The following is a 14,472-nucleotide window of genomic DNA, read 5'->3' on the forward strand; positions in this document are numbered from 1 at the left end:
AGTCAGAGTGGTATAATGGACACAGGGCCAGACTTTGAGTCAGAAAACCCAGAATTTACAGCTTCCCTTTGACAAATATTTGCTGTGTGAACATTAAAGGCAGGTCACCTAATCTTTTAGCACCCCAGGCTACCCTCTAAGATCATAAATTACCCTTAGATTGCCAATCTACATTTGGGGAGGAGTTTCCATACCAAAAATTCCACACGCAAGTTTGCACCACAAATATATATTGCATATATATAATATGTATACATATGTGTGTATGCATTTATAGATGTAGAGAAATATTTATATTTATATTGTATACTGTCCTGTATGAAGGAGGTGATAATCCTACTCACTCTGCTCCACTCTGGCCAAACAGTGGCCATTCTGGGAACCATGTTTTGGGAAGGGCATTGACAAGCCAGGCTATCAAGAGTGAGGGGCAGCCTGGTGGTAAAGGGCCTCACATTCAAAGCATACAAAGATTGATTGAAAGGGAGCTGTCTTGAAATATTTTAAGGGCCATCACACAGGAGACAAATTAGCCTCGCTCTGCTTGGTCCCTTGAGCTAAAGGAGCCGTGGGTAGACGTTCCAAAGAGTAAAATTTAGGTTCATGTCAGGAAAACTTCCTCCCAATTAGAGCAATCAAAATAGAACTGGCTGCCTTAGGGGGCAGTAAGTTTCCCTTCTCTGAAGGTCAAGCAAAGGCTGGCTGTCCATCTCTGAAGGAAGACACAGAAGAGACTCTTGTTCAGTTATAGGTTGGAACTAATTGCCCTCTGAGCTCCCTTCCAACTCTACTCAACTGGACAATATGGGAAGCAGAGACTGAATAAAAGAATTTTTTTTTTGTGGAATTAATCTCAAGGATTATTTCTGAATTTCCTTTTATTTTTATTTTTTTTTAAATGAATTACATGACCCAGGCATCAGCTAAAAACCAATAAAAGGTCCAAGAGCCAAATGCTTTAATAATGAATGGCTTACTACACAAAGCCAGTCCTCCACTACTAGGCCAGTCACCATTCCATACCCCAAAAATGTCGACAGAAGATAGATGGGCCTTACCAGTGACCCAGAGGTCAACGGATTCAGACAGCTTAATTGACCCAAGGGTGGCAGCAAATTCCACCCCCGAAGCATTTGCTGTAGGAGCTTATATCCTGTCTCCCTTTTCTAGCCCCTTCGAGATAACAAGTCCAGACATTTGACTGTTCCTGGAGCAACCAAGTCACAAGCATGCTCTTTGCAAATGCTCCCTGAAATGTAATGCCTTCTACATTCTTGTGGTTGTGCAAATAATCCACTTAGAAACAAGTGCTTAGGAATAATCCTGCTTAGAGAGGGCAAAGTGGCCAGAGCTTTTTAATTAAAAATAAATAAATGGTGTAGATAAATAAATAAATAAAAAGCACCCTCACCCTGGCCAATGTAAAGTCCACAAATTTGTAGGATTCTCATAACTCAACTAGACAGACTTAACATATCTCTTACATGACTTCAAGTACTTCCAGACCCAGAAGAAAAAGAAGTTTTGCTTATTCATCTTCTCAAGATTTTTACTTCATAAAAGCATTGAGATAATAATAACAATGATAACCAACATTTATATGATACTTACTATATTCCAGGCACTGTGCTAAACGACTTCACAATTATTATGTCATTTAATCCTCACATCGACCCTGGGAGGTCGATATCCCCATTTTACAGATGAAGAAACTAAGGCAAACAAAGGTTAAGTGACAGACCAGGACCACATTTGAACTCAGGTCTTCCTGACTCTAAGCCTGGAACTCTATGTGCTATGGCGCCACCTAGCTGCCTCCTTGTATGGTACGGAGCAAACCCTTTCTGTACACATACATATGTGTGTGTGTGTGTGTGTGTGTGTGTGTTTTCACATATAAGTGTATATATATATAGACATAGAGTGTACATACAGACAGGTACATGTAGACATACTTGAATGTATAATTTGGCACAGAATTATATTTACTTTAAATCTACTTTTGATACACACACACACACACACATATAATGTTTGTGTGTATACATGACAGCTAGCACTTACATAAAGCTTCAAGGTATGCTAAGCGCTTTACAAATATTTCATCCCCATAACAATCCTGGGAGTTAAGTATAAGTATTTTTGCCTTTTTACAGATGAGGAAACTGAGGCAAACAGAAGTTAAGTGACTTGCCCAGGGTCACACAGCTGATAATTGTCTAAGGTGGAATTCGAATGCAGGCCTTCCTGACTACAAGTCCAGCATTCTGTCTACCCGATGTACCAACTAACTGCCTATATGTGCATAGACACATATAAATACACCACGAGCAGGGAATATTTCATTTTTGCCTTTGTATATCAGCTCTTTTCATTGTGCCCGGCCTGTGCTTGTGGACTCATTCATAGAACTGAAGACATCACTTGAGAACCTGCTATCTATAAGGCAGCTTTTCTCCAGTGCTAAGTACATACTGGGTGCTGAAGTTCACAAGCGATGGGAAAGAATCAAAGAATTCTAGGAGCATTGGCTGACGAAATTGGGAAAGAGAAGATTCAGAGGCGCCTGAGAGATGAATCTTCAGGGATCTGGGGGACGGCCATGTGGAAAAGGGATTAGACTCATTCCATTTGGCTTTGGAGGAGGAAACCAGAAGGTTCAAAGACAGCAGTTTAGGCTCGGGGTTGGGAAATCCTTCCCAACAAAACTGTCCCAAATCGGAATGGACCACCTGGAGAGCTTGACGGGCTCCCCTTCCTTAGAGGCCCTGACCAAGTCAGCCCCCACACAAATTTTGCTCTGGGATTCTTAGCCCTTTTTGCGTCCTAGATCTCCTTGACAATAAGGTGAAGCTGATGGGGCCCTCAGAATGGTGTTTTTTTTTAATTGAAGAAAATACTAGATTTCAGCCAGAGATTAGTAAAAATAAAGATATAAATTTTCCCCTCCATGTTCAAGGATCCTCAGATACCTATTCATAGATTCCTGCTTGTGGACCCCATGTTAAGAGTCCATAAACTTAGATGGACACTGAGGTCCTTTCCAATTCTGAAATTCTGAAATTATGCACAGTTATGTTTGGCTTTGAGTTTGTTTTGATATCTTCAAAGTAATTTCCTCCTAGTTTCCAATTAAAAAAGAAAACACTGGCATTAGTTTAATAAGTGCCTCCCCAAGGCCTAATTCCTCAATTTTCTACCTCTGTTGGTCCACACTGGATCATGCCATCATAATGAGGCCTGTTTCTAAGAGTTGTGAAAACAGTCTCTGCATCACTAAATAGTTTACCATACGTAAGAACCCCAGTAACATCCTCATTAGGCATCTTTAAATATCCACATGGGCTCCCATCCATCTTCCACATGACAACAAAGATCACATCATGTTGCCACGGCTGAAATGCCAAGGCATGAACCCTAAGTATTTGGGCCAAAAATCCTGCTTATTTTTTTCTTTCCTGGTGTACCTCTCTCAATTTGCAAGTTTATGAAATCAGACCCAAAATGCCTTAAGAATTAGATGGAAACTCACTCCCTGAGACCACCAGCTTTGTGGTCCTTTTCCTCTCGGAAACCTCAGGCAAAAGACTCTCCTAATGGCTATTTATTCCCCCAACTCCCCTGACGGCTTTGTTTAATGCCAATGCCTGTTAACAAGCTGAATGACTGCACCTTTTAATGTAGCTCAGATTTGATTAGAAAACAGCCAGAAGCTGCCTATGGAGTTGGAAATGTCATTGTCCTTGAGTTTGCTTCCTTGTACAATACCCACCTTTCATACAGTAACACACAAAACCCTGCCCCGACTGTTTTTTTAATATGATTTTCGTTTTTAAGACCTGTCGCCTCCCCCCACTCTCAACCCCCAACCAACTAGCATCAAGGTCGTTTTTTACATTTTATTCACAGCTTGCCTTGGGCACAACACAAACCCCAGTTGTCAGGAAAAGAATGGGCTCTTTGCTGCAGTTGGGGAAGAATGTGCTTGTTTTGGGATCAGGAGGGCCAAGAGTACTGGAGCCAAACACTAAATGGTACCTTCCTGTCTTAAAATTGTATAAGGACCTTCTGTGAGCGTGGCTGGGCATTGCCGAGTGCACTGTTAGCTTCCCTTCTTCCAGGTCAACTGGGGAGGTCATTCCCCTCCACCTTTGACAACTTCATCCCACGGTGCCTGCACCCCCATCTTAACATCTTAATTAACCATAGTCCTCAAGAAAAGGGAAATCTCTAGTAAACTCAGAGATAACCAGAAAGCCTTTATGTCTCCAACCCTCATGGCAACTGTTTCTAAAAATAGATGAATACATTCTGTAGCCTTAATAAATGGTATAATACAAGAGCTTGTCACTGAGGGTCCAGAGAACTATATCCCCAGTCCTGGTTTTGCCACTATGTTTGCTAGCTCATGGGCAAGTTTCTTCTTCTCACTGGGCCTCAGTTTCCTTACTTATAAAATTAAGGTGTTGAATGTGATCTCCAAAGTTCAATTAAATCCTACAAAGATTATTAAGAGCCTGGCACTGTGCTAGGTTCTGAGGATGCAAAAAGGAAAAAGAAAATAGTTCCTGACCTCAAGAAGTTTATATCCTGTCTACAGTTGGGGAATAACACACATACCACCAAGAACATACAAATCCTGTATTTGTAGAATGGAGTAGATCAGGAAGAGCCTCCTTCAGAAGGCAGCATCTGAGCTGTGCTCAGAAATTCTATTTTAACTACAGTACCCAGGGAGAATTTTTTAAAGTGCTTATCTGATGGCTGAGGATCTTGAAATGTCTCCAGGTCCCTGATTTTGCAGAGGAATTCACAATGGCCTGAATTGTAGGTGGTATAGGATTATATCTTAGATTAAGGGTTGGAAGGGACTTGAGAGGTTCTAGTCCACACACTCCCCATTTATTCTGTAGTGTCAAACCTGAGACTGAAAGAGATTGTTATCTTTGTTGAAGGTCACACTGTTAGCAAGTGACAGTACTAGGGAAAGAAAGAAAGAAAGAAAGAAAGAAAGAAAGAAAGAAAGAAAGAAAGAAAGAAAGAAAGAAAGAAAGAAAGAAAGAAAGAAAGAAAGAAAGAAAGAAGGGAAGGAGGGGAGAGACAGGAAGGAAGGAAAAAAGAAAGAGGAAGGGAAGAGAGGAAGGGAGGAGGGAAGGAAGGAAGAAAGAAAGAAAAAAGAAAAAGAAAGAGAAAGAGAGGGAGAGAGAAAGGAAGGAAGGAAGAGAGAAGGAAGGAAGGAAGGGAGGAAGGAAGGAAGGAAGGAAGGAAGGAAGGAAGGAAGGAAGGAAGGAAGGAAGGAAGGAAGGAAAGAAGAGGAAGGAAGGAAGGAAGGAAGGAAGGAAGGAAGGAAGGAAGGAAGGAAGGAAGGAAGGAAGGAAAAAAACCCAACAGTCCCAGCCAATATTTTTACGTTCTCCTGGCATACTTCAATTCTGTGGGCCTTACCTCTGCACCATCACTCACATCTGTCCCTTCTTTCTCTCCATTTTCTTTGGCATGATCAGAGTACAAACCCTCATTATAATCTTCCTGAACTCCTCTGTTAGTCCTTCGCCTATATATACTCTCTCTCTTCAATCCAGCCAGTTGCAAGATTAATCTTTCTTTTTCATAAAAACTAACGACATTATTCTCCTGCTCAAAATTCTACAATGGCTCCCTATTGCCTATTGAGCCAAGTTCAGACTTGTGTCTGGCATTCAAAGCCCTCTGCAATATGATGGTATCCCCATCTTTCTAGCCTTTTCTCGTATTAGTTCAGTTTATGCTTCAGTCAAAGCAAACATGGTTTCTGGCCCCCAAACATGCCCATACCGGACCACCTTTGTGTTTTTGCTCACATTATCCCCTCCCAACATGGGACTGGGCAGCTAAGTGGTGCAATGGATAGAGCACTTGGCCTGGAATTGTGAAGACTCACTTTTATGAGTTCAAATCCATGCAAATCAGACACTTAATTAGCTGTGTGCCCCTGGGCAAGTCACCTAACCCTGTTTGTCTCAGTTTCCATATCTGTAAAATAATCTGAAAAAAGAAATGGCAAAACCATTCCAGTATCTTTCCCAAGCAAATCCCAAATGGGGGTCACAAGAATATAACACTGCGAAAAATGACTCATCTAACCACCCACCAGGAAGCAGCCGGGTAGAGTAAATAGAACATCATACTCGGAGTTGGAGTTGCCTCATCTGTAAAATAAGGAAGTCAGACCTGACCTCTAAGGTTTGTATCTATGATCTAATGATCCACACCCCACCCTGCCTTCCCTTCTCTCTCGCTGCCTCCCTGTCTCTGTCTTTCTCTGTGTCTCTCTCTATCTTTACTGATATAATCTCTTCAGGGAAGTTTTTCTGAATGCCTCCCTAACCTCTCTTGGGCTGGTATCAACCTCCCCCCTTGGACTTCACATAATACTGTTTTCTAACACTCTGATGCACTTATTCCATAACCTTGTATTAGACAGGACTAGTGACTTCCCCTCCTCCTAGTCTATAAGATCCTTAACAAGAAAAGCAGTGTCTTACCTTAAGCCTCAAATAGCACCTACCATCATGCTCTGGATACAGTAGGTAATTAATACATGTTCAATGTATTATATCAGGGGAGTTCAGACCATTATAGAATGAACAGCTCATAGAATGAAAGTGGCTTTTCCTGAATCAATTTCTGTTGTAGTGTATTTCCTAGCAATTTTTTCTCTTTTTCAGCTGAGGGCCTCTGGCAAATGGATTATAGCTAATTAAGATCTTTTACTCTTCTGATCAAAGCAGTGACCAAGGATCCATGATGAAGCATGCTTTCTATTATGCATAAGTGTTACAAGGGCTTTCTTTTTTTTTGATGGAGATGGTATAAGGGAGAGAAAACCAATCTTTGTGCATCAGTAAAATATTTTTCACTCTTTCCAAAACTTTATAACATTTGCATTGGGGACTGATCTTGTATATACTGCATAATGGGGTAGGAGAGGGGCTGGGCTTGGATTAGGGAGAGAGCTGGCTTTAAGACTTGGCCCTGTCACTACCTATGTGGTTCTGGGCAAGACAGCTCACCTCTAAACCCTCAGTTGCCTCATTGGTAAAATGGGATAATGAGAGAGGTTAAACCTATCTGTAAAGATGATCAAGGGAGATGGTGGTCATAAAGTACTTTGCCAAATCTGCCCGTCTCTACACATGGGAGTTTTTGTTGTATAATCTTGGGTGAGTCACTCACCTTCTGACTCTACGATTCTTCCTGGATAAAATGAAGAGTTTAGACTAGAGAGATGATCTCTAAGCTTCAAGCCTCCATGAGATTCTCCTGTGACTAATCCCAGCACCTTTCTCTCCCAGACAGATGCAAAGCAGTTAGAGATGGGCCAGTCTGGGTTGATTTCTTTCAAGGAATTTCAAGCAAATTCATCACATTCCCTTTCATTCTTTTTTATGATTCTCATTTATTTGAAAGTTAAACTATCATGGTAGCAATTTTATAGGCTATGCCTTTAAACCAGATCTCACTTTAACAGAGGCTAACCAGGATTCATTGTCAAGAGCAATCCTACTGAGAAGCCTGATAAATTGTGAAGCCCACAGATTATTATTGTGAGTGTGTGGTGGAGGCCTTGATGACAGGTGGACCTGGATTCAAATCCTTCCTCTGACACACAGGGAACTCAGATACCACCCAGTCTATCTGCTCACCTTTTTATAGATGAGGAAAGTCCAGTATAAGCAGCCCAACTTATACCTACACACACACACACACACACACACACACACACGTGTGTATAGATATAGATATGTGCGTGTGTGTATATATATAGATATATATGTAGATATGTAGATATATATGTGTATATATAGACATAGATATAACTATATACGTCATAAAAGTTGAGCTTTCCAAAGTCCTATTTCAAGTAAAGTTATGCATTTAAATAAAACACTTATACATTTAAGAGGAAAACTGGAGGGAGAATGAGATGGAACACAGAGGGGAGGAGGAAAATTAGCTGGCCTGTCTGTTTTACCAACATGCAAATTAGCTTGAGCTGAACAAACCCCAGAAACTTTCTTTGCTATTAAACAGCTTTCTAGAAACTCTGGGATTCCTGGTATAAATCAGTTTCCACTTTCTCCAGTCTACACATCTCCCTGTTTTTCCTTCTCCCAGGCACATTGGCTGCCTGACAATGAGCGACTTCATTCCCAAATCAAACTAATCGGTGGGAACCCATTTTTTAGCCAAGCTGCAATTGACTCAAGGAAACGGAGACAGCCTTGCCCAGTTTACAATCTCAGCCATCAATCCACACAATTGCTAGGGAGACTCAGGAAAGATGCTTTTTTAGTCAGTCAACACTGTAGCGATCTTGGCTGACCCAGAGAAAAAAAAACCAGAGCTTGGGCATGACTGAAACGCAGCCCAACTCCCCTGCCTGCAAATGCAATTAAGGGGCAAATAAACATCCCTGCATAATTATAACTTCCCTACGAAGCTGCCAGCAGCAATTGCGTTCCTTCAGCTTTGCGTGATTAAAAAAAATGGTGAAATGTTCTCAAATCTCAGCTTTTAAGACCTAAGTAAAATGTGCACTCATCGGCAAAATGGCAACATTAAATGTATCCCCAAAAGACATAGGGATTCATTGATCTTGTCTACTATTTTGAATCTATGGGTTTCCCCTTTGGTTTTATCCACACTCCTTAAAATATGGCACATGTGCCTTTGTTTAAATACAGCTTCTTCTCTCTGATGCCCAGGGGGCTGAGGTATCTCTCCTATGAGGGATCTTCTCTTGAATGCAAGGGAAGCTGCTCTCCAAAATCCCTGGACACCTTCACAGAAAGTATGGTGGCATGTCTCTTAAACCAGATTTAGGCAAGCAGATAAATTAGCCGTTGCTTGTGTCTGAGGCTGCTTCTACACCAAGGTACATTAAGTGCATACTTAATTATAAATGATTTCGTCCTGGATGTAATCCACAAAGATGCCTTAATCTACCTTCATGAAAATTCCCTTGCTGTCTGTTTAATGCTGTAGGGAAATCTCACAGTGGGACTCCTGCTAAATAGATAAAAAGGGACCTTTGTCAGATAAACTCAGATCTCCTAAAAAAGCCTACATACATAGAGACGTGGCAGCCACTTTGATTCTAGATTATACTGGATGAGACACAGAAGGAACAGGATTGGATGCCCAGATGTTCTGTATGGTGATGGCTGGACAGCTGTCTGTCTCTGACAGCACAGGGCAAAAGGCCATTTGGAATCCAAGGTATCTTTTCCCTCAACCCAAATTCTCCACATGGTATCCCAAAATTGGCAATAGACAACACTATGCTATTCTATTCAATGCTGATGTTTATATAGTGCTTACTATGTTCCTGGCACTGTTCTAAGTGCTTTACAATTATTATCTTATTTGATCCTCACAACAACCCTAGACAAGGGTGCTATTATTATTCCCATTTTGCAGATGAGGAAACTGAGGTAAACGGAGGTTAAGTAACTTTCTCAGGGTTACATGGCTAGTAAGTGTCTGAAGGTAAGTAGGTTTCAGGTAAAATGGTGACATAGATGGAATTTATTTTCAATGTCAAGTCATCACCATCATCATCATCATCATCATCATCATCATCATCATCATCGAACATTTATACAGCACTTACCATGTGCCAGGTATTGTTCTAAGCATTTAACAAGTATTATCTCATGGGAGGTAAGTGCTATTACCATCCCCATTTTATAGAGGAGCAAAAACGGAGAGAGTCAGAGGTTGTATTCAACTCTTTGTGACCCCATTTCTTGGCAAAGATACTGGAGTATTTTGCCATTTCCTTCTCTAGCTCATTTTATAGATGAGGCAAACAGGGTTACGTGACTTGCCCAGGGTCACACAGCTAGTAAGTGCCTGAGTCCAGATTTGAACTTAGGTCTTTCTGCCTCCAGGCCTGGTGCTCCATCCACTTCATCACCCAGCTGCCCCAGTGTCCTTAGCTACCCAATACTCTCATACTCCTCCTGGCTGTGGCTACCCATCCTCCCCTGCCCTCCCCAGTGGAGCCTTATGATCAGTAGTGTCAAATTCAAATAGAAATAGGTGCCATTGATCCATACCTAAGGATCTCTATAGGCCCACATTGACTTGATTTTTTAAAAATGTAATGTAATCTATGTTTTATTGTACTTTTTATTAATTTTGTTAGCCATTTCCCAATTACATTTTAATCAAGTTCAGGCAATACTCAAGAGCGTTGGGGGCCAGAACACAAGGGTTTGACACCTCTGCTTCAGACTTTTCCTTTCAATTCCCTCTTCCATACCCTCATTAAAACTCTTCAGTCCCCTGTCCCATTCCCTCTTCTCTGCCAGCTATTCTGGTAAACCAATTCTTAATAAATTAGGATACATAATTATTATAGTAGTATTATTGAAATATTAGTGGCAGAAGTGGCTTATTGTATCACCTCCCAGAAAAGTATCTCCAGTTTGTCTAAGGCTATCAGAGCCTTCACCTTAAGGAGGGATTGTACTGAGAAAGAAATAATGAGAGATACAAGAGAGTTTTCCTATTCAGCCCTCTCTCCACCCAAGTCATATTGAAAAGGCATGCTGTGCCCAGGTGTGGGGCCATATTCTTGCCCCCATTATTGACACAAGCGTGTTTCTCTCTCTCTCTCTCTCTCTCACACACACACACATCTGTCTGGAAGCAGCCTGGGAAGACTGACATGATTAGGCAATTATTTTTAACTCTAGGTGAAAGGCCAGAAAAGAAGGCTTGATGGTCGCTGAGGTCCCTGCCAGGGGCCCTGATCTTATGATTCTTCTGATCCTATGGTGAAAACTTTTGTCCCTTAATGCTCAAAATATCCCATGAAAGCATTCCCACATGCAGTTGGAGGTGGATCTCCTTTATAGATAGAGGTAAAAATGCCGTGAGTACAGCTGTTTCATCTGGCCCCAAACCAAGCTTGTGGGGGGGCAGGGGGAGTCACAGGTAGGAAGAGTTTCCGTGCCACTGAAAACATACTGGGTTGAGAGAATGGCTTCATTTGAAAGGTGAACATTCAACAGTGTGGACTGAAAATGAAACACACCTTCCCCAATTCAAAAGCATTGCCTGGTTTAAAATGGCTTATCTTCCCAAACAGCTGAGTTAAAAGAGACCAAAATCAGACTGGATCTCGAAGCATCTCATGTCTAGTAACTCAGATTTTTTTTTTTCAGCGACTCTCCCCTACCCTCAAAAAACAATCCATGAGGAAGATACGAAGTTTGACTGCTAAAGGAAAGAGAAATGAATCTGACTACTTTCCCCCACCCTTCCTTAAACAGAGAGTTCAGGGGAGAGGGGGCAACCAAGGCATCAGGAGTTGTCTTTCATGGGATGTGAATAACACAGCTGGCTGGAGTTTTTATTTTTATTTCCCAAATAGGGGCTCCCCACCTTATTAGCATGGGTCTGCTTTTGTGTCAGGGACACAAAGCCAGCCCAGTATGCAGCTTTTTATGATGGGTCTTGCTAATTGCTGTCCAGCATTGATGGATGGCTATGCCTATCAATTACATATTTATAAGGTCTCCAACCCTTGTTTTTCATATATAGAAGTTAAGTGCTCCAGAGCTGTTCAGGTTATGCTCAGTACCATGCAACAAAGACCAGGGAGCTGCCAGACTCATCTGAGCCAGGAACAAAAGCACTTAGTTTCTGAGACAGTCAGGAGTTACCATATAAATGTGTCCATGGTACACATGTCAGCTGGGGACCTGAATGAGATGACATGAGGGGAAACACACACACACACACACACACACACACACACACACACACACACACAACTGGAAGGAAATACTAAGGACCAGAACAGCACTCTTCCAAAGATAAGTACTGGAAAGCAAAGTCCCTAAAATAAAGACTACTGGGGAGTGGAGGAAGAAAGAGATGGGGAGATGGGGGAAACGGTCCCAACTTTGGAGGAAATGCCAGTTGATTTGCTCATTCATTTCATCAGGAAAGACTCAAGGGAGAACTCAGCTTTTCAGTTTAGATGATAGAAGTCAGAGTTGAAAGTTTGTCGACCCCCCCCCCAACTTCCCACAACTGCTGTGAGTGTCTCTCTCTCCAGATGCTCTGGGCTCTGACAGGACAGGAGAGAGAGGCTCTCTCGGCCCCACGGCATAGCAACATAGCTCCAAGCCTGGCCTCCCTGTGAAAGTCAGCGTTAAAGGCACACTAATAAGAAACACATGGCTACTGAAGATCCTTTACACAACACAGGCAGTGGTGGATTTGTGGTCAGAACAAAACCCGTCAGAGGCTGAAATGAAAAACACAATAGGAAAACTCTCCAGCTATTCCAGTGGAGAGCAGACATTCTGCACTGAGGCACTTTGGAAAGACAAACCAGGCTTCAAAACAAAATTCTGCAAGGAAGGAAAGGCGTGCAGTAGGGGCCAAAACATACAGGGAGGAAGAGACAGCAAGGAAGCTTTTGCATCAAGCAAGGTAAATTCTGCCTTAGTGAGGCTCCAAGGCATCCCCTTGTGTCTAGCCACCTTTGATATTTGTAACAGATGTATTTCCACTTTCAAAGTAACAGCCTTTACATTCTTTCCATGTAACTCAAGGGTGTGATTTTTTTTTAAGGGTGTCAGTTTTCCCTGGTGGGAAATAAGATTCAACTGCTTCCTACCTCCATTTATGCAGAGCAAACCCAGGGCACTGGTCACCGCAGGCATTGCAAGGCTGTCCTCTCTCAGGCTCACCCAGTCCAGACAACTTCAAAACAAACAAACCAAAAATCAGACATATGGAAACAGGCAGCCTGACTTCAAACATTTAACATCACTGATCACTGGACAAGATGGAGCCGTGTTAGTGCATGGTACATAGTAGGTACTTAATAAATGCTTGTGGATTGGTTGATTGGGGTCTGGAGAAAACCAAACTCTTCGATCCCCTTGGGGGTGTCATGGCAAATGGATGGAGAGTTCCTTCAAGAAAAAACTTGGGGTGTGACCGCTTAGAGGGAGCCTTCCTTCCTGGTAAAAGACAGGGCCACCACCTGGGGTGGTGGGGCGGCTTTCGGAGCAAGCAGGCTAATAAAGGGCCAACCCTGCAGCTTTGTCTCCCCCGTACACCTTAGACAAGCGTTTCTAAGAAACAAAAGCAAGACCTTTGCCTCGCCTTGCAGAATCTAAGAGAAGGCATTCCCTACCACCGCCTTGGCCACCCTAACAGAGGTGGGGGGTGGGGAATGGGGTGGAGAGACTGATTCCCAATGGGGTCCCCTCTCACCAAATCCCTGGACCAGTTAATCTCTTGATGCTGCTTACTAAAGAAACCAAAGGGAGGTGGTTGGGTACTGCTCTGGTTGGGTTGTTGGGGATTCCCTCCAAGGAGAGGGACATCTGGGGCAGCCTCTGCCAAGGGGTCAGCGCCCCCCCCGCGGGGGAGACGGCAGGATCGGTCGGTGACAGTGGTGCCCCACACCTCCCCGGGGCACTGGTCGCTTGGGGACCCGGACCTGGGAGCTCCGCCCTAGGATGGGCTACTGGGAGGTGGGGTGGGGTGGAGGCATTTTTAACCCCTAGGGCGCCGGGAAGGGTTCATGTCCTCTGCTCCCCCCCACACACACCGTGGGGCTCTCACCTGGAGGCACAGGTGTTAGACCCGGGGGAGGGAGGGGGAGAAGGGAGGGCCTGGCTCTGGGTCCGAGTCCGGCCGGGCCGGTGCCGAGGGGGCGGGTGGTGGCCGGCAGCTACTCACGGATCTGCTGGAAAGCCTTTTCCGGGAGCTCCGGCTGAACATGGCAGGGCGCCTTCCTTCCCCGGCCAAGCCTCCCTCGGGGCTGCTGCCGCCGCCGCTGCTGCTGCCGCTCGGTCCCCGGGGCAGGACGAGCCCAACTCCTGCCTGCCTGGGTCCGGAGGAGGAACCCCGAGCCGCCGCGCCGCGCTCTGATCCGCTCCCCTCCGCACCGCGCTGCGCTCCGATCCTCTCCGCTCCGAGCCCCTGGTCGCAGGTCGCCGCTGCCTCGCTCGCGCTCCACCGCTCTCGGCTCAGCTCTGCCCGGCTCGGCTCGCTCTCTCTCTCCTGCTCACTCCCTCCCTCCTTCCTGCCCGCCTGCCTGCCCTCCCTCTCCCCCTCTCTCGTTCTCCCAGGTCCCTCCCTCTCCCGGCATCCCCCCGCCCGCCGGGCTCCCTCCTTTCCCTGGGCTTCCCCAGCTCTAGCTCAGGACTGCTCCCCGCCCTCTGTCACTTTCCCCTGAGCTCCCTCCCTTTGCACTCCTCCTGGGGTCCAAACCTCTCGGAACCTGGCCGGTTCTACTCTTCCCTGCCTTCGCTCTGAGAGCTCTCAGACCCCTCCCCAAGGACTCCCCCCCCCGTTCTCCTTCACGTCCCCCTCTCCCCAGTCTCTCCTTGTTCCTGCCTGTTCAGATGGGCATCTGAAGTTTGTGCCCGCGGATGTGTCCTCCCAGAAGCT

The 14,472-nt window shown here is 44.4% G+C and overlaps 1 protein-coding gene across 1 annotated transcript in view; it reads right to left on the bottom strand.

Moving 5' to 3' along the window:
• The window catches only part of PRICKLE2 (prickle planar cell polarity protein 2), a 345,204-nt gene extending 331,118 nt beyond the window's left edge, over positions 1-14,086 (bottom strand). The window contains exons 1-2 of the mRNA XM_020978307.2: positions 13,759-14,086; positions 12,683-12,768 (exon numbers count right to left, since the gene is read on the bottom strand). Of these exons, the coding sequence (XP_020833966.1) occupies positions 12,683-12,768; positions 13,759-13,800 (128 nt within the window). The 5' untranslated portion in view covers positions 13,801-14,086. The remainder of the gene's footprint in view (positions 1-12,682; positions 12,769-13,758) is intronic.
• Between the last annotated feature and the right edge of the window lie 386 nt (positions 14,087-14,472).

Source organism: Phascolarctos cinereus, unplaced genomic scaffold (genome assembly GCF_003287225.1).
Source record: "Phascolarctos cinereus isolate Bilbo 61053 unplaced genomic scaffold, phaCin_HiC Scaffold_4;HRSCAF=312, whole genome shotgun sequence".
NCBI classification, from domain to species: Eukaryota; Metazoa; Chordata; class Mammalia; order Diprotodontia; family Phascolarctidae; genus Phascolarctos; species Phascolarctos cinereus.